General features: G+C 32.3%; 2 protein-coding genes across 2 annotated transcripts; both read right to left on the reverse strand.

Moving 5' to 3' along the window:
• Positions 1-1,817: 1,817 nt before the first annotated feature.
• LOC111715165 (26S proteasome non-ATPase regulatory subunit 13) lies at positions 1,818-10,667 on the reverse strand. The gene is made up of 14 exons (XM_023490444.1): positions 10,565-10,667; positions 9,355-9,431; positions 9,172-9,227; positions 8,739-8,796; positions 7,894-8,001; positions 6,760-6,819; positions 5,876-5,964; positions 5,324-5,462; positions 4,863-4,948; positions 4,463-4,529; positions 3,975-4,055; positions 3,434-3,517; positions 2,807-2,869; positions 1,818-2,207 (listed from the first exon to the last, which is right to left on the reverse strand). Exons 1-14 carry the CDS (start codon positions 10,656-10,658, stop codon positions 2,115-2,117), a joined length of 1,155 nt encoding a protein of 384 aa, XP_023346212.1. The 5' UTR covers positions 10,659-10,667; the 3' UTR covers positions 1,818-2,114.
• A 487-nt stretch (positions 10,668-11,154) lies between these two features.
• LOC111715174 (thioredoxin-like protein 1) lies at positions 11,155-20,162 on the reverse strand. The gene is made up of 12 exons (XM_023490457.1): positions 19,960-20,162; positions 19,158-19,236; positions 18,533-18,606; positions 17,432-17,489; positions 16,163-16,249; positions 15,759-15,819; positions 15,422-15,483; positions 14,437-14,493; positions 13,810-13,878; positions 12,920-13,015; positions 12,581-12,632; positions 11,155-11,609 (listed from the first exon to the last, which is right to left on the reverse strand). Exons 1-12 carry the CDS (start codon positions 20,052-20,054, stop codon positions 11,539-11,541), a joined length of 861 nt encoding a protein of 286 aa, XP_023346225.1. The 5' UTR covers positions 20,055-20,162; the 3' UTR covers positions 11,155-11,538.
• Positions 20,163-23,832: the final 3,670 nt, after the last annotated feature.

Below are 23,832 nucleotides of genomic sequence, written 5' to 3' on the forward strand. Positions count from 1 at the left end.
CACTGATGCAGATGCCACAAGGAGTTACGCGCACGCTGCGTTGAACTACAAGACAAGGCGACCCTATTCTACGACAATCCGGAAAAGACAACATATAGTTTTCTATCTGTGTTGTTAACATATGGTTTAAGTCTGTAGTTAGTTACCTTATTCATCGAAATAGACAACTATCCATGCACATTCATGCTTTTGAACCATATTCTATGGTCCCATGACACATGACACATGACGCATGACTTCACTTCTGTAAACGTGATTTTAAGCTACAATACCATAAACAAGTGGTATGTCCGATTCACAACGGTAACCTCTAAAAGGAGTGTTCGCGAAAAATGAAAGGGAGTAGAGGCTAACGGCGAAAAATAATCGCTAATGATCGCTACTATTCTTACTTCTGTCTGTTGCGTCTATAAGGAGAAAATTGTTAAAAACGCCTCATACCGAAGAACGTAGCGTCCATATAAATTGAGATAGTCGCAACATAGGACTCGGATCTTAAAATCTATTTAGTATTTAACAATCATTTAGATATTAAATCCTAGTAATCAATTATTTTTCGGATATAATTGATATTTCATTGTATTTTTGATTTTGTTTTTTAAAATAATATTTAGCTTACAACTTATTTCCGAAAATTCCTGAAAAATATGAAAATGTCGTCTTCATTATCAAGAATCCTCGGAACAGGAATAAATGTTTTCAAAAATAACTCTCAGATTATATTATGAAAAATCAATTATATCCGAATGCTTCGAAAAATAATCGATGACTATATAGGATTTAATATCTAATTGATTTGTTTGATATTAAATAGATTTTTTACGATCCGATTCTCAATTTGTATGCATGCTACGTTCTCCGATATGAAACGCTTAAACAATTTTCTCATTATAGACGCAACAGATAGAAGTCAGATTAGTAGTTATCAAAAGCGATTTTTTATAGCGTAAGCCTATACCACCTTTCATTTTTTGCGAACACTCTCTTAAAAGCTTTGTCTGATCAAGTTAAATTAATTATAATTTTGAAAATACTTTTAATCGAGATATCGCGAAAAAAGTGACTTGCGCATTTCTACTCCAGGAAAACTATACAAGAATTATCAGAATTAATCTCTTTCTTAGAGTTAAATAAAAGAAGTTCTGAAATATTAAGGGCACCATTGTGAGCAATATTAATTCTATGAAATGTGACCTTAGATCAAATTAGCTAAGACTGTATGCAAAATTATATCCATATTACGAATTTCTTACGGCTGAGCTCATTTTCAGCCTGGGCATAATTTGTTATAATAGTACTATCATTCTGTTCCCCATACTCACTAAAAATAAGTCATGAATGCATGTTAATGAGACACCCTTTCGCAATGAAAGTTATTGTTTATAATTACCTAAGTATATTTAAAAGTATGGAGTAACGGATTTCCAGTGGTGGTGTTAAGTTTGAAAATTATCACTTTTATGGCTACCGCCGACTGAAAATACATAAAAACAATTTTTCACTTTTGTTTTCCAAGGTTTGAATATTAACATTTTTATAGAAACCTCCAGTCAAATACGTTATAATGGTTTGGCACTTTAAATATCAATTTTGTCGAACAAATCAAAAAATAGACAAATTACATAAATCTAGTTTATCCAATAAAATTGTCACTCCACATACAATATCTTTTCAGACAAATATTTATTATTTACGTATTTTATTCAAAAATTACATAAATATCAGGTTGGGTTTTGTTTTTAAAATATACAAGGACCAGTAGGATTAATTTCAGCATCTATAAACATAATTAACTAATTTGGAATTCAAATATTCACAACGTTTTTCAGTATTTTAAAATATTTTCTCAGCATTTAAAAATATTTTCTAACAATAAGAAATGTTACTTAAATGTTACTTTATGAAACACAAATAGTTATTTGTACCAGATTTTACTAAATACAAAACTAATCCTTGCTCAAAATTTACATTTTCGAAATATTGGAAATCAACTTAGAAAACAAAATACTACTTAATTTTTGACATTGAAAAATCGAATTAACGGAAAAGTTTGTAAATTGTTTCTGAAAATATTATTACTGTATTGAAGTGAAATAAATTGGTATCAAGTATGTTTAATAGGTGAGGATCTCCCCGGCGTTCATTTCGATCTGTTTTTCCATCTTTGTAACAGAAGCAGACCAGATATCTATCTTATTCAGCATTATCTAAACACAAACATTAGAAATACAGGTAAAGTAAGGAACCAGGGGTGTATACTGTACATTTCATAAAAATTCATTAATTAGAAAACAATGTTCAATCCAGAAGTTTTTAGGGTGTTATTCCCTGATCATGACCAATTTTTCGTCTTTCCCAAAGTTCTTCAAAAAGCATCCCCCCCCCCCCCCAGGAGAGATGCTTGAAATTATTCAACCCTGTTAGAAAATTGACGAAGTCAGTCTCACTTTCTACATAAGTGTTCTGAGTTAAAATCTGTAGAATTGTGGATATCGAGATCCATTATTGATTTTATTAATCTGCAGAATAATCAAATCTGATCATTAATATCAAGGAAAGTTTCTAAATGCAAACCAATCAGCATCAGAATGTCGATTGCAGAAATTTACCAGCCAATCAGAAGCCGAGAAATTTTGTGCGAAATCAATAAAAAACTCTCATTGGTCGGAATCAAGATATATCCATGAGAGAGGAACAGGCAGAAAGTCAAAAGTGTCCTCAATGCATATTGATATTTAGCCACAAGAAATTAAGGGTTTACATTACAAGAGTTGACAGTTCATGAAATAAATAAATGACTACTGACCTTAACCTGGTCCTTATTAAGTACTCTAGGTTGAACCCAGGTGATGTGAACGGTAGCATTCACCTTAACAAATATCAATTGTTTTACATATAACAGAATCTTCATCGGCCATCAAGTATATCTATATTTAAAAAATCATAACTCATCACCCCTTGACCGATTTGCCTCAAATATTGATTTTGATTTGGGGGACTCGGGAGAGCCACGGGAATGTTCTAAGCTTGGTTTTTAGATTCTAAGTTGAGAAGGTCTTCTTTATAGGGAAAAATAGCTAAAATCGAAATTTACGACCAAGCGCAAGTAAACGGCGGGAGTAACTATGAGAACCCTGGGCAACTCTGGGTTCTCAAGCTAGTATATATATATAGAATGTTTTCTGGATAAGAAGTAATTAGGTGGGACTAATAAAAGTAAAGTAACATGTCCAATTCACAACAGTACCTTTATCCATTGATCAAGGATGACAGGAGTATTCTAAGAATAATTCTATGATATATTAATGTCGAAGATCAGATAACGATTTTGAGGACACCGTTGTGAATTGGGAAAACTCCTTTTTAAGTAAAAGGTCACTTTTAATAACAACCTCAGTCTTTTTAAATATTGAGATATTTAACCCTTGCTCACCTGATCAATCTTTCCCTTGACCAGGGACTGGGACAGCGCTTTCATAGTCAACAGTTCAACTTGATCAACTGGTAGAGTAGTCTCCTGATCAATTCAATAAATCATTAATCAATTTATTCATAGTCAACAGTTCTACTTGATCAATTAGTACAGTAATTTCCTGATCAATTCAACAATTCATTATTCAATTCATAGCCAACAGTTCTACTTAATCAACTGGTATAATAGTTTCCTGATCAATTCAACAATTCATTAATTAATTGTCAGTATATTTTTCAACCAATTTGTCAAAAAAAATTCAATCACTTTGTCAATTATTTTGTCAATTTATTTGTCCATCAATTTGGCAATCAAATTATTTATCATATCATTGATCTTATCATTGATCAAATCATTTGTCAAATCAATGGCCAATTCATCATTCAATTGATGAATTATGGGATTAAAAAAGATGGCAGCTTCTTATTTTACTAGGATTCGATCAATAATTCGATGAACCCTTTAAAATGACAAACATTCCGTTTGAAGACATTTTTATTACCTCGGCAATTTCCTTGAATGAGATAATTCTTTGGGTTGCTTCTCTTCTGAAACTCATCTCCATCAGACACAGCAGACAGACCTTCAAAATCAAATAAAATCGAATCGAATCGGATCGAAACAAATCAAATCAAATCAAATCAAATCAAATCAAATCAAATCAAATCAAATCAAATCAAATCAAATCAAATCAAATCAAATCAAATCAAATCAATCAAATCAAATCAAATCAAATCAAATCAAATCAAATCAAATCAAATCAAATCAAATCAAATCAAATCAAATCAAATCAAATCAAATCATATCAAGAAACTATAAAATGTCGAGAAGCTCCCTGGTTAAGCTGGGGTGCAGCCCTAATTAGCCCATCAGTACAAAAGCCTTTATTTGTTTTAGATAAAAGAAAATTTTAAATGAAACTTAGATCTTAGACATAAAAAATCAAATATTAAATCAAATTTTTTGTATTGATTTGTTAAACATATTCACCTTCTCAAAGAGCAATGTCTCATTGGCTGCGAGATCAGCCTGTGTGGCCCATTTTGGTTTCAATTGCCTAAAAACGAGATAATCAACTTCAGACACAATCTGAATATATATCTTTAAATGTAAAATCAGAATTATTGATCAATTTATTAATGTACAAAAACCATGCCATATTATTCGGTATTTTTGATAAAAGTGACTGTTTCAGAATCAAAAGCGTCAATCATGTTTTTGTGCTTAGTCAAGATAAACAACTTTGACATTTTATATTTAGAAATCATCACCAAACAAAAAATGGCAAAATTAACTCTATAACTAACAGCTAGGGGGGCAGTGGGCACTCTTTGTCCTAAATTGTCTTAATGAAATAAAAAAAAGAGTTCATAAAAAAGTTCTAATATACCTGAATTTGGCAACATCTCCTGAGTTGAAAGCAAAGAGGAGATCAATCAACCAATCATTCTCTGTTCCTTTCAGAGAACCCAGGATCTGATAAAAGTTCATGGTCAAATTTGAGTTCTGCAATTTCAAGTGACCCTTCATACAAAGATGCCAACGCCTGATTCACATAGGTATCCTTGAAACCTGTTCCTGATCAATGATGAAGTTTTTTTTGTACACTATTTGTCACAATTGAAAATAATAATTTTCCAAAATTACAAACGTTAATATCTAATTCAAACTTGATCTGACAAAGCTTGTAAGGGTATCGTTGTGAATCGGGAATTGACATCTTTGCATGGAGGATCACTTAAAATGAAGCTTACAGTTTCTTAAATACTAAAAGACCTAATAATACATGTTCAATGCTCTCCTAGAAGAGCTGGAAGGGAGTGGAAGAAAGCATGTTTATATATGGGATACCTTATGAGCTAGTAGTTCTCCGAAGTTGTAAACCCCCTCTCCTAGAAGAGCTGCAAGGGAAAGGAAGAAAGCATGTTTAGCCTGCTCTACACTACTCAGTTCCTCGTAGTCAGTACAACCCAAAAATCTCAGCGACGACCTAAATATTCATTAAATTAAAACTTAACCTCAGGTTTAATTAGTTTATCCAAACAAATTCATTAAGATTTTTCATTTTTGTTTTAAGTAAAAAAAACCACACCAAGACAATCATGCCCATTTCTACTCCTGTTTGATACTCAATTGATGAACCCTGAATAGAGCAGGGCAGATTCTAACTTTTCCGTTTGTTAATGAACAAACGATCGATCTCGTTCTTAAACAGTCAACAGTAGGATAACAAAATAATCGATGCCAATTCAAACAGAACACAATAGCAAATACTTGCCATTGTTTTAATAATACGATTCGTTATCTTTACTTCTTTTTTTTCGTTTACAATTTATTTAGTAAATATTCAAAATGCCGTTCGTTAACGGAACAATGCCCAGTCATAACTCTTCTAACTCTTACCTGTAGAAATCCGCATGTTTTCCTTCAATCCTATACAGGTCACTGGACAGGAGGTAGAAGTGGGAGTGCACCGGAGATACTCCGTCAAACTAAGTAAAATATTTCATCAGATTTCAGGAGATTTCTTTTTCAACAGCGAGTCCATCTTTTTCAACAGTGAGTTCAATAAATTGTTGCATTTTTTAAATTTTAAATAATAAGTTTAGGCCAGGAAGACGACCTTTAAGCTATCTCGCGGTATCTGATATTTTTACAGCAAATAGTTTTTCCAGTAGATAGAAAGTCCATCTATTAAATGTGTCTGTGTACACTGTACAGTGTACACTGTACATTGTACACTGTACACTGTGCATTTATCATTTTCATTTCTAATTATAAAACAAGGAAAAAAACTGTAACAAAAAAACTTATCTCTGGAAAACATATCGCAAAACAGTGGCCGAATTTAAAGAATTTGAGTGGCGGTTTAAATTTAAGCCGCGGTTTAAATATGGTTGGTTCCACTTAAAATTGTATCAAATGTTTCAAGATTTAAACCGGCGCCTAATTTAAACCGGGTTTTGGCAGATTTAAACCGCGGCTTAAATTCTTTAAATTCCATCTCTGGTTGAATGAATATTTAAGTAAAAGATGAATCATCATCTATATATATTATATGTAAAGTTGTAATTTCTGTTTGTTTCTCTGTTTGTCTGTTCATTTGTTTGCATCATAACTCAGGAATCCCTCGACTGATTTGCCTCAAATTTTGATTGGGGAACTCGAGGGAACCACTGATGACCTTATTCTGGTTTTGAGATTCTAAGTGGAATGGGTCGACTGCGGTATTAACTAAGAGTTACCTGGGCAGTGCCGGATACCCAAGCTAATAGTTAATAATTTACCTCTGCAAGCATTTTGTCAACCTCCTCTATAATATTCTGAGCTTCTCTTCGCAGATCATGCTACAACAAATTTAATAGACATTTCAGAAATTTAATAATAAAAGAGCTGAAACTTTCAAAAAAATATTAATGCTAATATTCTGTTATAGTAACCATACGCCGAATTTTGAGAATTTAAACCAAGTCCCTGAACCCCTAAATCCGGTTCCAATGGAGCGTCAGCACAAACTCTTTTAATTCGGCCTCGGGACTTAAATTTCCCTATTTAATTAAAAACAATATTTTTAATCCCCCCCCCCCCCTCCATCACATTAATCAATACATCCACTACTGACCGGCCAACCCATCTTCATTTACAAGAGGCCAAATTTAAAGTCTTTGAGACGGGGCTCAAATAAAATTGTTTCCGCTTAAAGTTATATTTAATGTTTCAAAGTTTAAGACGGCGCTCAATTAAAACCGGTTATTGGTTGATTTGAGACGCGGCTCCAATTCATAAAAATTCGGACTATGATGGTATTATATATGATTTGATTTTATTATTTAATATTCATACATTTAATATTTGTTCATTATGTTTATATGAATTTTTGTATAAATTTGACAGAGTTTTATATCAATTTCTCGAGACATCAGATATAACTTTCATGGGTCGCGATCAAGAGCTTTCAGCCTATACCCCCTTTCATTTTTCCTTAACAGTCCCTTTAAAACTGGTTTATCGGTCTGTTGACATTCATTTTAGGCTTATCTCGAAACAATAATTTACAGTTTCGACATGAGCGAAGGCGAGGGGTTTTGATATATATTTTAAAATAATGAATTTCTTTACCTCGCTCTATTTTATCTTACTAGGTGTAACATTATAACGCTGGACTGTGACTAAGTTTTGAATTCTGAGTTCAATTTTAAGTTTCGGTTCAAGTCCAGTTTCGGTTGCGTTTGTTTACTAACAACCAGCATACAATTGTAAAGCCACCGAAAATGAGTTCACTGTATATTACGGAAGTTGGTGTACTGTATTCTGAGAAAAAAATTCTCTATTGGCCTTACCTTACATTGATATTTATTATGTTCATTACTATCGCAATAACTAATACAAAAAATAGGTTGAAAAAATGGAATTAAATATACCTTGTGTAGCTTGATTTTCCCTACGAGGATTTTAGTGAGCGCAAATGCCTCGTTGTGTTGCTTCACCTTCTCTCCAATCCTCTCGATAAACTCCTGACCCTCATCAGCCTTCAATCAATCGTTTAATCATTCAACCAATAATCAATCAATTCAAACTGTGTTGATTCGCTTTTAACTTTTAACTATCAGTTTGGAGTCCTAAAGTTGGCTTCAAGTCCTAATGCTTGAGTAGCGTGGACATAGGTGTCTATAAATTAAATAGCCTATGATGGATCCTTCGCATATTTCAGGATAAACAAACATACTTTTGCTTGCTGTAAATGATTATTTCTCCTTTAAATAAGAAACACACACATATGGATTAAAAAAAGGCCAAGAATGCTAAATATTTTCAAATATTAAACTTTCAATTGAGTAAAAAAAAACTGTTTATCAAGTATAAATGTTAATTATAACTATGAAAAATTTTATAATGATTATAGTAATCAGTGCTTAGGACCCGTATCCGGATCCGTTGGATCCGGATCCGCAAAAATATGCGGATCCAAAGGGTAAAAATCAACCAAAAACTGCAAAAAAAACTTTTTTACTGAACTTTTGAAAAAAAAGAGAGATTATAAAAAATTTCCTCATGTCTGAATGGTTCATTAAGTTTAAGGATAAAAATAAGCGAAAAAATATTCTACAAAAAATTTGAAATTTTTTTTTGTTAAAAAAATTCAGTAAATCTTAAAGAAATGACTTGGATACGGATCTATTATTTTCCAGTGCGAATCCAGGATCCGGATCCGCATCAAAATTAAATGGATCCAAAGCACTGATAGTAATAATAACAATAATGATACCTTTTCAAATCTGTCTAGTACAACCATTGCCATCTGGACCAGAGTTAGTGGATTCAACCTAAACAACAATAAGTCATTAACCTCGAGTTCACAAAAATATCTAAAATAACATGAGATTCTTTTAAACCGCTTTGCTGAACCGCCCCATTTGAACACGGCTTAAATCTAGAAAAACTGAATAGAATTTTAAGTGAGACCAACCATATTTGAGCCGCGTCTCAAATGTGGGCTATATTTACGGCAATTTGAATTTGAACACCATTTTAGAGATCCACAAAAACACTAATGACGAAGTACACTCAGTCCAAGGTTTAAAGGCTACAGTAGTAAATTTGAGGGGAAATGGTCATTTATAACCCGTTAAATATTTTTTAGTTCTGACAAGAAAATAAATGAACATAAGGTTCGAAGTATTATTTTATAATGTTGTAACCTGCTCTCAAAATCTGAGATGAAATCATTGTAGAGAGATATCAGCTTGGTCCCTTCCTGCAAAATAATGGATAAAGAATTTATATTTTTAATTCTTTGTTTTTATGTCTAAAAATCACCAAAAATCATTTTTTTTCACCCCTTCCCTTGTAATTTTGAATTATATACACCCCTGCCTGCTTACCTGCATGGATGGTAGTTTCACTAAAGTACGAAGCTCAATAGTCAGCTGATGCCAGAGCTTCTTATTGTAATACTCCTCTAAAATTAAATAATTGAAAATTTGACATTTTATATCTGGAAAGAGATCTGAAAGCCCCCCCCCCCCCCCCCCTCCCAGTAGGAGAACCCAGACCGCCATCGGTAAACTGATTAACTGGTAAACAATATACATTATTAAAGACACTTAAATAAAAATAACAATAATAATGGCAGTTAATTAGTATCCTTGAGATTAGGATTGAGCTCCCGTCCGTTTAAGATGCAATAACAAAAAAAAGGCATACAACTGTGCTAATAAAAAGGTAGTAATTGTTCACTGGTTCAGACTAGAGATATAGAATAAAATCTAATAAACGACACTCTAGATCATCAAAGATTTCTAAAAACCCGGACGAGGGAAATTAGTATCTGGGACAAAAATGGAAAACTTGAATTCTTTTTATCTTTAAAATAAAGCTCTTCGCTCATCTTCTATACATTTATATGTTATCTATAGCTTGACAAACGGCTGAACCAAATTGGCTAATGGAAACCATAGGTGCTCTGGGGGTGACATGAACAAGACAAATGTTGACATTTTTTCTTTCAAAATTCCATTTTTTCTTTTTTTCCACGGGCAACCTCCGGCACTTTAGCTATTTGTAATTAAATAATAATTAGCGAATTGTTGACTAATAAGTTATCATTAAAACCTAATTATTGAATGGGTTAAAAAATTCTTCATACAAATAATATTTGGAAATTAAAAACCAAGCAAACAAAGAAGAAATATCTGAGCTGACCCGTATACATTATTTACAGTACGGATCCGGGATTTGTATCTTGAAGGGACTGCAAGCGTAAATTTGTGTGACCCTTCAAGTAAAGATGAGTATGCCCAATTCACAACGGTACCCATAAAGCTTTGTCTGATCACTTATGAAAAAATAGATCAATGTTTATATTTATTATTAGAACTGATTATTTTCAATTGTGGTTCTCTGCTTGCGCATTTCTACTGCAGGAAAACGGAAGAATTAGCAGTTCATTAAAACATTTTAACCTAGAAAAACGAAATATCTGAACACACATTTGATGAGATAAAGGAGGGCATTGCCATCTTTTTTGGAGGGTCACATGAAATTAATCAAAAAAAAGGAAATTCCGTGTTTTATAAAAAAAATCAAACTAACCAATTCTGCCCCAGATTTCCGCCACCTCAGGGGTTGAGGTTGCTTTCATCGTTGTGATAAACTTGGAGGCGTCCACCATCTTGTTTTCAGCCATCTTGGATTTCTGCAATAGGTCGAGTTTACATCAAAATTGTTTTCTTTTATATTCATACAATTAATAATTATTAATAATTGAACATTAAAAGTTAATAATTACCAACTTTTAAAAGCATATTTTATCCGAAGCGTTTAAAGCAGAAGATTAGAACATTTGTTTTTGCATTTTATGTCGAAGAACTTGATCAAATTATTCAATCCTAATGATCAATGAAAAAAAACTGATCGAATAATAACGATCTAGAACTGGGTTTAAATTAAACAGAAGTGATTATAAATGGATTAACATATAGAAAAATACAGCTATTTGACCAGTAAACAAGCGAGCCAAAATTGATTCGCAATTCATAAAAATAAAGTTTGATATGACCAGATTTAAATCAGCTCAATGTCAAGCATTAAAAAGGAAATTTCTGATTTGATATCAAGCATGATTGAATCTTAAATATGTAACTTTTAATTTCACTTTTCCAAAGCATAAAATAATAAACATGTATATTTTATTGTTGTATTGTAGGCAAAATCAATGTTGGAAATTGATGTAGTCGTAGAAATTTCCATGTGGCATATTTTATCATTAGCTGACAAAATTTTGACTTAAAATCTTTTAGTTAATCTTAAACAAAATAAATCTTGTTTTTTTATGGATGACTTGATCAAGAGTTAATTCAAAATCAACTGACTGAGTTGTGTAATGAATGATCAGATTTGATCATGAGAATCTTAATTTGAAGATATTCTGATCAAATATTGATGTTTTTAAACCAAATGAAGTATGATGGGATTGATCAGTGGAGGAGTAATTGATCAAATGATGGGATTGATCAGTGGAGGAGTAATTGATCAAATGATGGGATTGATCATGATTGTTATTGAGTTTACTCAGATTCTCCCTTCTTTCCAGCAACTCTCTTGAATTCTCCCATATTTGTTGTAGTAATCGGAGTTCCTGAAAAACATAAATACAATTATTGATGAGCCAGCTGTGAGCTATGAGACAGGAGCTATCGACCATAGCAGTGTAGATCTGGATGTATTGTTCAAACATTTCTGTATAATTTTAGGACTAAGTCCTTAAACTATTTACTTCTTGTAATAAACTTCATTTAAAAAAAAAAACATAAATACAATTTTAATTAACATTTCTAAAGGGGAGGGTACACTTTTCCCATTTGAATACATTTAGGACTCCTGTCTTCATTTTTTACGGAATCTGAATGAAATGCCCATATGCAAAATATCCTTCAGATTCTTAGAAAAATGAATCCATGAATCCAGAAAATCTGAAAACATTATCAAAGTGGGAAAATATGATAAAATAAGGGGAAAATAGAGGGAAAAGGATCTGAAAAACCTTAAACTTCGTTCTGATGTTAATAATGAGATTCTTGACTAACAAGCAGGTGTTTAAAGCACCTAGTTGGTATTTGACTCAGAGGTTTTGGTGAAAAAGGTTTAAAAAACATGGAAAAATGTGGAAAAAGAGGGAAATTTTTTTCCCCCATATTTTTTTTATTTTACTTAAAACAAACACAAATTATGCCCACATGCAAAATTTCAGATTCCTCAAAAAATGAAGACAGGAGTCCAAAATGTATTCAAATGGGAATAGTGTACCCTCCCCTTTCAGATTTTTTGAAACTTTGTTGCATGAGAGGTTCAAAAAAATTTAATAAAAATCTCTTTTTTCTAAGGGCCTCCATGCGTTGCATTTGTTGAAGATTTTCAACGAATCTTTATTACTTTTCCAATCATACATACTAGTATATAATAACTACAGATAAAAAACCGGATTGTGAACACTATATACTCGAGGTATCTAAAAACCGGATTGTGAACACTATATACTCGAGGTATCTAAAAGCCGGATTGTGAACACTATATACTCGAGGTATCTAAAAAAAATCTTAAAAATTTTACCAACGATAGACAAGTGATCGATTTGTGTGACTTCTCCTCCGCTCTGATTATCCTGAAAATAATATTAACATATAAAAAGAAATTTCAAAAGTTATTCTTTATAAACCAAATTTTGAAAATTTTAGAATGTCATTCTTAGTTTTTTGAAGTTTTGCACACAGATAAATCAAATCATGAGATAATGCCCTTACAGGGGGATATTAGTTCCAACGAGATTCAATCCTTTAATAGGTAATTTAAAGGCAAGCCTTTCACTGACCCACACCTCTTATGTCGAATTTGAGACGTGGCTCAAATTCATAAAACTCGGACTCTGATCTGATATATCTTTCTGCTAACCTTGATGAAGAACTGGACATTCTGCACGTTTTGGAACTTGACAAACTTGAGAGGAATCACAGATCCATCCAGCTGACCCGGGGTTAGTACTATATCCTGGAAATTAACACTCACTCACTCACTCAATCAATCAATCAATCAATCATTAATTCGCAGATCCATCCGGCTGACCCGGGGTTGATATTATATCCTAGAAATTAACAAGCAATCAATCATTGACCCATCCAGCTGACCCGGGGTTAATACAATATCCTAGAAATTATCAATCATTCACAGATCTATCCAGCTGACCCGGGGTTTATACTCTATTCTTGAATTTAACAGTCCATCAATCACAGATTCATCAAGCTGACCCGGGTTTAATACTTTATCCTAGAAATTATCAATCATTCACAGATCCATCCAGCTGACCCGGGTTTTATACTATATTCTAGAAATTAGCAATCAATCTACCCATTAATCACCAACCAAACCAAACCAAACCAAACCAAACCAAACCAAACCAAACCAAACCAACCAGCTTAAAGACAGAAATGTAGGGGAATATCCTAGGTTATTTTAATCATAATGATTAAACGAAGCATTAGAACCCTCTCAATAAAGATTTTTGGCTGTAAAAATTAATTCTTCAAGAAACCATTTTTTGGATAGAATCATATCTTAATTCTTAGATAACTTAAGGTTGATAATGATAAACCATATTGCAAAATAGTAATTAAGTAATTAGGTTAGTAAGTATGGAATTAAGTGAGAAATTTTATATTTCTAAAAAACATATAAAATTAAGCGTTTCAGGGGAAAATATTTATAAACCTTAAAACATAGAGGCTGTGGGAATATTTCCCCCACTTCTAAATACAACATACATACGCCCTTTTAAGCTTTTTTACCTGTGTTGACGTCATGGAGTCTGCTTTGTCGAAGTCCAGTGTGTTCGGTTGATTAATAAATAGTCTCAGCTAAACAATATTTAAAATGCCTTGTTAAATAAAAACTAAAAATGACGCCATTTTGGTTGGAAAACCATAGCTTTGAATTCGGAAGTGCCTTATACAATTCACAATTTTTTTACTTCAAAGCTTCATCTAAAAGCAATAGTGTCAGGATAAGATATTCCAGCAACGTTGCCTTGGATTTCACAAAAGGACCGCAACTATGATTTCAGGTCTCCCTCCCAGTACAGGGTAGAATGGAATGTTATTTTCACAATGGTAACATTTAAACAGTTTACAAATCTAGGATTGATGAAATATCTTTATTTTTCTAACTGGATATTGATAGTTTTTAATACTATTTTTCTATAAACTATAAGGATTTATGGTGCAAAGACAAAGAAGGATTTTGTCAGAATTCAACACATTATAAGATTAAAAACAGACGACAGCTTTAATATTTATACTCACAATAGAAAATCAGTAAATTGGACATGCTCAGGGACAGTTCAATTCACGTATACAGTCATTTTAGGTAATTTTAGTTTTAGTTCTGTATGTTGAGTGTTGATAGAAGTTTATTACCGTTTTAGGCCCTTTATCTGCTGGAGCCTTAATCTTGATACTGTGCAGTTTCACCGCCTTTAGAGATTTAACTCTTAACCAATACACAGAAATCAGAGCTTAGGATACATTTCATTTGTAATGCAGATTCGGATCCGCAAGGGGAAAAAATGGATCCGGTTCCAAGTCATAAAGATTTATTTAGGATTAACTGATTTTTTTTAAAGCAGATTTTTCTTTCCTTTTTCACTTATCTTTATGCAACAACTAGGAAAATCATAATAAAAGATAAGTTTTGAGAGCCAAAGATTTTTTCTCTCTCAGTTTTTGGTCGATATTTTGTCCCTTATCTGGATCCGAGAATCCGCATATTTTTGCGGATCCAGACCCATTAAGCCAAAATGCTGCAGATCCAACGGATCTGGATCCGAAGCACTGGTGTCGGAAATGTAAACCTTTCTTTTAAATCTATGTGTCAGTGCCTAGGATTTGCAAGATTTTGGCTTCATGGATCCGGATCCGGAAAATGTGGGAGGAAAATAACGAACATAACGAACAAAAAATCTGTAAATCTTGAATAACTATCATTCCCAAATAAGGATCCATTTTTTCAGTGCAGATCCAGGATCCGGATCCGCATCATAATGTTTAGATCCTAACACTGAGTTTTAGTTATGAAATTTTTAATGTTTCTAACACCTCTTGTTGATATAATGATAGCGGCGTACCTGACCAAATATTAAATATTTAAGGCATGAACTACAGTAATAAACTTGTTTCATGTAGGATAAGGGATTCTAAGTAAAGGAAGTAGGTTTTTAACAATTTTCCTACCAAACGCTCTTGTCACAGGTCTCTGATAAGAACCATAACATTAAATCCTTAGCGCATAAAAAAAATAAGGGCAGGTGACAATGAAATAGTATGTAAGAAAAAACTTCTAACAAACAACGAATCAATATGTTTCAGCTTAAGATGCAACTAGCATTGTTTAAGAGTTAAATCCCTGGTTGTAGGCTAGAGCCAGGATCAACTGTTCATCACAATCAGATTGCAGGAATCCCCCTCCTAATTATATATATATATATTGAGTTAAATCCCTGGTTGCTGTTGGGGAACTCGGGAGGCCTACAGGAATGTTATTAGCTTGGTTTTGAGATTTTAAGTTAAGTGAGTCGACTTTAAAAGGGAAAATTTAGTTTCACGGTGAAATCGTTCAAATGCGGATTAACGAGTTCCCAAACTAGTTTAAAATATTATCAATAGACTCTTCAAACAAAAATAAATCCAAAGTCAACATTTCAGGAAGATTATGAAGATTGAAGGCATTTTGGATTGTTTACCTGAAGTAAGACAATGTGTGTAGGGGTGCTCGTCGTCTTCGTTCAAACACTCACACTGGGCCTACGATAACAGGATGTATAACATACCAGCTCAAATGCCCCGCGTTACCCGAAGAAATAAAATTTTTTTTTTGAAAAATACAATTTCTGAATAAAAGACACCAAAATCGTTTCAACAGCAAAAGAAATCTGGTACTTCGTGCATCATCCCTCATGTTCGTCTATAAAATAACATTTTTTTGTGCACCCTTGCAATTTTCGAGTTTGCAAGTTCTAGCAATAATCAAGAGGCACGAGTTTCCTTTTGTTCTGAACTCCATATAATGTATTTCTGTAAGGTATAAAGAGTTTGATTTTTTAAAATGACAATCTGGTTAAATACAAATTCAAAATAAAAAGTCCACCTTCATCAAGAATGTGTTCAGATCCATAAACCCTTTAACCCCGGCATCCTCCTCTTCTGCACCTTCCTCTCCATAGTGCTGCTTCACCTACACAGATCATCCAGACTTATCAAACAGTTCATCAAGCCTAATCATCAGTTCATCCAGACTAATCAAACAATTCATCCTGACTAATCAACAGTTCATCCAGACTAATCAAACAGTTCATTCAGACTAATTGAACAGTTCATCAAGACTAATCAAACAGTTCATCCAGACTAATCAAACAGTTCATCCAGACTAATCAAACAGTTCATCAAGACTAATGATCAGATCATCCAGACTAATCAAACAGTTCATCCTGGCTTATCAACAGTTCATCCAGACTAATCAAACAGTTCATCAAGACTAATCAAACAGTTCATCAAGACTAATCAAACTGCAGTTCATCAAGACTAATCAAACAGCTCATCCAGACTAATAGTTCAAACAGTTCATCAAGACTAATCAAACAGTTCATCAAGACTAATCAAACAGTTCATCAAGACTAATCAAACAGCTCATCCAGACTAATCAAACAGTTCATCAAGACTAATCATCAGATCATCCAGACTAATCATCAGATCATCCAGACTAATCATCAGATCATCCAGACTAATCATTAGATCATCCAGACTAATCAAACAGTTTTTTCAGGCGAATCATCCAGATCATCAAGACTAGTCAAAAGATCATTCAGACCACACATAAGATTATCTGGACTAATGAACAGAAAATAAAGACTAATCAAACAGTTCATCAAGACTAATCATCAGATCATTCCAGAATGATCATAAGATTATCTAGACTAATCAACACACAATTAAGACTATTCAAAAGTTCATTTAGACTATTCAAAAAGTTCATTCAGAATAATCAACAGATCATCCAGACTAATCAATTCGATCTCATCCAAATTAATTATCAGAGCATTCAAACTTATCAAATTATCAACCATACTAATTAACAAATAATCCAGTTTAATAAAACAGATCATTTAGACTAATCTAACGGCTCATCCAGACTAACCTAAGTACCATCCAGACCAATCCAACAGAACATCCTAAGTCCAAACTATAAATCAGATCTTGGAAACTATTTAACAAATCATCAGAACTACTCATCAGTCAGATTCATCTAGACTAATTCAACAGATCATCCAGACTAATCCAACAAATCATTACAAAGTAATTTTGAAATCTAGTAATTCGGAAAACATGTAAACAAAGGAAATGAGAAGTGATTTCTTACCTTCTCTTCTAGTGCGTTAGTATCAGCTCCCTGAATTCTGTCAATCTTTGTCTTATTTCTACAAATATAAGAATATAGTTCGCATTAATCAGCTCATTGTATTCTGTCAATCTTAGTCTTATTTCAACAAATATAAGAATACAGTTCGCATTAATCAGCTCATTGTATTCAGTCAATCTTAGTCTTATTTCTACAAATATAAGAATATAGTTCGCATTAATCAGCTCATTGTATTCTGTCAATTTTTGTCTCATTTCTACAAAAATTAGAATATAGTTAGTATCAATCAGCTTACTGTCCTCTCTGTATAATTCAGCAATGATTAGGTCTTATACTAATCTATTTCACAGCAGGGATTAGATCGTTCACTTATCTCCTGTACTCTCTGTAGAGTTCAGCAATGAATGGGTCTTATACTAATCTAATGCAAAGCAAGGATTAGGTCGTAAACTAATTTCCTGCACTCTTTGTATAATACAGCACTGATTAGGTCTTATACTAATCTAATGCACAGCAGGGATTAGATCGTTAACTAATTTCCAGCACTCTTTGTATAATACAGCACTGATTAGGTCTTATACTAATCTAATGCACAGCAGGGATTAGATCGTTAACTAATTTCCTGCACTCTTTGTATAATACGGCACTGATTAGGTCTTATACTAATCTATTTCACAGCAGGGATTAGGTCGTTAACTAATTTCCTGTCCTCTCTGTATAATTCAGCACTGATTAGGTCTTAAACTAATCTATTTCACAGCAGGGATTAAATCGTTAACTAATCTCCTGTAAAGGATTATTGCTTTCTTATTCTACAAAACCAGCAGGGGTACCTAGTCCAGTAGTGGCATTTAACTACTCCCATAAAATCTCCCATAAACAGTAGCTTAGCTCATAAAATCTGCAACCAAATCTCTAGATAACCCCAGGGGTGTATATTATTAAGAATTAAAAATGAAAAGGCAACTTTTTTCATCCTTTTTCCTACTCTTTATTTAAATAAGTAAAAAATCATAAAACCTAACTTTCTTTTACCTTATGTGGGATAAGAAGTATTTTTCAGGAAAATAAATACACCCCTAGAGGAACCCTTGCCCTTACCTGAAGAATATGAAGGTTGGCATTGCAGATACACTGAGGGCGGCAGCAGTATCCTGGCACTCATCAACATCAACCTTAACAATCAATCAATCAATCAATAAATCAATCAATCAATTAATCAATCAAGCAAGTAAAATAGTTCTTTTATTTAATTCATCAGAAAATAAAACAGTTAAACAGTTAATTAATCAGCCAACAGGGTTATATATTTCCTTGACCCCCCTCCTCTCATTTGATTATCATTTTCAACTCCTTAATTTTTTTAAAACGTTTTTATTGGGTGAAAAGATTTAAAAATGATGAAATTTTTTTTTTATCTCAATTCAATCAGTTAATCAATTAATATAATTCTTGGTACATCAATAAATCAATCCATCTGTTTAACAATTAATTAATAATTTAATCAATAATCAAATAAATCAATCACTACACAAGTTGTCACACTTTTATTAATGGATCAATTATCAATTAACATGAACACTAAACAGAGCTATTGACTCCATTAACCAATAACAAACATCATTCATTTAATCATTTATTCTAACAATCATAAATTGATGAAAAGTAAAAAAACATTAATGCTGCATAATGAAGATTTTTAATGGAAGAAATAAGAAAAAGTTACCTTGAGAAATACTGCTCTAGGGTACTTTGCACAAAGCTCTTCGAAGAATGGTGAAATACGTTTACAGGGACCACACCAACTAAACAGGTTTAAAAATACAGGAACCACACCAACTAAACAGAATTAAAAAATTTGATATGATACCCCCCGTCCAACTATACTAGGACGGACCCATTTAACTTTTTGTACTGTGAAAAAAAACATAATGATAATAAAGATTTGAGATAAAATAAAATTGGAAGAAAAAAAATTCAATCTCAAATGTTAATAAGATTTTTTTGGGGGAATTTGAAAGACTCCTTATCCTGATTTGTTTTAGCCATGACCTGTTATCTTGTTACCCTTTTGACCAAGAATTAGACATGAACAAGGTGAATAAAAGTAATTTCCTAAAACGATTTTTGGCCCCCCCCCCTTAAATTTGGAAATGTATCTCATATTTAACACATGGATAAAGTTGGTCATGTGGCCGCAGCGCCCGACCCCCTAGCCAATCCTAGCCACGGCGCCCGCCACCCTGGCCTATCCTGTTCTTATCCTAACCCATAAATATATACTAATTTTGTTTATAATTTCGGTCCCCTAGTCTACCCACGCCGCAGCACTCGGCCCAGAAATTGTCCTAACCTAACCTAACCCCGAAATTATACAAGATATAAATTTTTTGTTTCAAATAGTTAGAATCTACGTAATGTACAACATTAACCGAACAAATTTGCTAAACTAATTACAAAAACAGGGAGAATATCACGATGTTTATAATTAAGATTACCCCGCCCCTTGGGCACCATAGACCCCTGACCTGGCCGTAAAGTCCACAACAACCAGTTTAGGTCCAGCGTTGGCCAACTCGGTCTGGAAGTGTCCCTCGTCTCTAATCACCACCACAGCGGACATTTTTATTCTTAGATAAAAGGAAGTTGAATTCACATTTGCAGAAATTCTTTCAAAATTAGAATTTGCTTGATCTGCAGAAGGATATATCTTGAATAAGGATTATAGTTACCAACAAAAATCTTCCGTGATTCAGCAAATAACCGGTTTAAAACAGGGTGCGGCATTTGCGCAGAATTTTAAAATAAACAAAGACGACTTCTATTGAAAATCGATAAATCAACAAATGACACTTTCTTTTAGAAACTTTGATGACAGATAATTAGGGACTTTCAATGAAATATTTTCCCCTGCCCTTGAAAGAATGTACAATTTGAGCCAGTTCCTTCTGGTTTGTTAAAACAAAATGGATACGGATGAACAGTTTTATTATTTTGTGGTTTATATTTAGGAATTTTAAATTCTCAGGATTATAATGATTAACAAACTTAGGTCTGCAATAAATGCAGTTTGGTAACGGTGAGACTTAGAGGAGGAGAGGAGTAAGGAATGCAATGGTGGAGGGGGGGGGGAAGGCTGTAATCACCGGAAATCGAACTACAGCAGCAGGATTATAAATTAAAATGCATTTTTATTTTATATTCTTATAATCATTGAACCGAATGAATGTTTCGATAAAAACAATATTGTTCCTTACAACGAATTATCAAACTGGCATAAATAAGTGTCCATTAAGAGGGGTCGATCTATAATAAATAAGTTTCCATTAAGAGGGGTCGATCTATAATAAATAAGTGTCCATTAAGAGGGGTCGATCTATAATAAATAAGTGTCCATTAAGAGGGGTGGATCTATAATAAATAAGTGTCCATTAAGAGGGATCGATCTATAATAAATAAGTGTCCATTAAGAGGGGTCGATCTATAATAAATAAGTGTCCATTAAGAGGGGTCGATCTATAATAAATAAGTGTCCATTAAGAGGGATCGATCTATAATAAATAAGTGTCCATTAAGAGGGATCGATCTATAATAAATAAGTGTCCATTAAGAGGGATCGATCTATAATTGCACTATTTTAGCAAACAATGTAGATAGCTCACTTCATAGGAATTGACTTGGATAACTGCAGATAATCTACATTACAACCAATATTTTATAGAAAGTGAATGTTTGCAATTTATCATTTTTCCATTTCATAATCTGAGTTCGTTTCCCTTATGTCCATTTGACAGCCCCAATTTTTTTTAATTGTCTTTTTGTTGAAATTTGATGGTTATTATATCGTTAGAACTGACGAGGGTCAACCCAGACCAAAATATATTTTCAATAAATGTGGAACCAACATCTACTTTACTCTACAGAGGTTTGGTCCATCACCATTACCGAATTTTAAATCAAAAATAAATGGACAGGCGGCTTAACTTACGCATTTCTGGTACTTACATCAACAATTTAAAAAAAAGTTTAATGTGACATTTTTGTCCACCCTCAAAGTCATTTTTGCATGGCAATTTTGACATGTTTTCTATAAGTTGCTCAGCTATTGACATTATCCGTATTTCAGATATTAAATCCGTGCAGTTAATTTCTCTATATATTTTAGCATGTATTTACAGAATCCAAAAAAATACTATAAAACAATTTACAAATACAATAAAAGGTCATTAAGATATTTATGTTTACAATTTGTTTGTTTCTTAACTGCATACGGTTGTACTTAGTGAAACAAAACAATTACAGTATACAAACAGATTAAACTTGTCCGTCTTCACTGTTCATCTTGTAGAGACATTATAGACACATCTTTACAGCCATTTACCGTTTTCATAAAATACATTCTAGCAGGCATAATAATATTGGCTTTTGAAATTAAATATTACAATGCTAATTCATAGCAAAGACGATATCGAATTCTTCACTAATTTCCCATGTTTATTGGGACACCCTGTATTAAAAAATCCAAAACATTTCTGTTCATCCTGCATTAGCTTTCCAATTAAACGAATAATGATTAAAAACGTATATGTATTCAATCTTAATTTATTTTGACGTTTAACTAAATGTTCATCAGTTATTAGTTAACGAGTTTAAACTGAGCCGTTTTTTCTGCAGTTAGTTACCAACATTTTCTATTCGTTTTCATAAACTTCCATTCATTATTTATTCATTATTTCAATTAATAATTAATATTATTATGTCTTGCCATATTTGGATTCAACTTAATCATACAGGGCGTTCCAGTAAACATAGGAATTCAGTGACGAATTCGATATTTCTTTTTAAATAATTCTTTGATTTAGTATAGTGATACATTCTGAGAAAGCTTAAATCTGTTAGAGTTTCGTCTGCAATGTTCACATTTTGTTTGTTTATGTTTTGATTGCATACGGTCGTACTTAGTAAAACATGAAAATTGCAGTATGCAAACAGAATAAACTTGTCTCCGTCTTCACTGTTCATCTTGCGGAGACGTTATAGTCCCATATTTACAGCCATTTACCCTTTTCATAAAATAAACTCTAGCAGACATAGTAATATTATGGCTTATGAAATTAGGTACAGTGAAACCCTTAATAACGAATACATTGAAAGTATTCATCAAATGTCGTATTCTTCACTTTCTGATAATGTAATGTTGCAAATATTTAGTTTTTTTATTAAATGATTATATGGAACTCTTTAAAACTGTTCCCGTATATTCATGGCTATTTATTTATTTTCGCAAATACTGAAATTTACGAAATATTTTATAAAACTCATTGAAAAATTGTCAAGACGACATTTGATAAATTCTTCCGATGTATTCCTTATTAAGGGTTTCACTGTATTACAATGCTGATTCATAACAAAGACGATATCGAATTCGTCACTTAATTCCCATGTATTTCGGGACACCCTGTATACAGTATTATAAATGTAGAAAGTGAAATATCATATTTCATGTTTTAAATTCAGTTGTAAAAATTCAATTAAATCAATTCATCATGTTTCTGTTAAAATGTTAAGATCTTTTTTGATATGTTAATCGTTGTGAATAGAAATGTTCTTTTACTTCTGATCGATTGCATTATTTTTGTGACAGCTAAAAAAGACTATTGGAGTGAAGACTATGATTCAGGTACATTTTAAAATTTTTTTATCTTTTAAATTTTTTCTTTGAAAAATACAGAAAAAAGTTTAAAGATTTTCTTTGAGATATTTTTTTTTTTCAAAATTAACTATATAGATACATTTTGTTTAATAATAACCATTACTTTTTATCTGTAAATTGGATTTTGCAAATACACCTACTATGGCTAAATTAAAATGTAAAAATTGTGCAATTTAGTAGTATATTTAGTAGTATATTTAGTAGTATATTTAGTAGTATATTTAGTAGTATATTTAGTAGTATATTTAGTAGTATATTTAGTCAAATATATATCTATATATACTTAGCTCATCTATTAAAAGTAAAACTGACATTATTATTTTTTAACATTTAGATAGTTTAAAAAATTCATGGTTTTCATGCGATTTGATAATGCAAATGCATACAAATTCTAGATTAGATAGAATGGTTAAAAAATTTCCACTAATTTTTTGACAAAATATTTTCTTAACCGAGAAAATTTTATTTTATTTTAAAATCAGACAGAACTCCAAACTAACAACTTTTTAATGTTAATGTTACCCAATCACGTCGTTCTAATGTAAATTCCATTTTGAAGTCAAATATGTTTGAATATTTTTTGAATTATTTTACTTTTACTTGCGAGTTAAATAAAACCTAGAAGAGAATTGAGGTCACAAACTCGTACCAAAGATTTCGAATAAATTTGACCTTCATCTTTTGACTC

The sequence above is a fragment of the Eurytemora carolleeae genome, unplaced genomic scaffold, assembly GCF_000591075.1.
Source record: "Eurytemora carolleeae unplaced genomic scaffold, Eaff_2.0 scaffold98, whole genome shotgun sequence".
NCBI lineage: Eukaryota > Metazoa > Arthropoda > Copepoda > Calanoida > Temoridae > Eurytemora > Eurytemora carolleeae.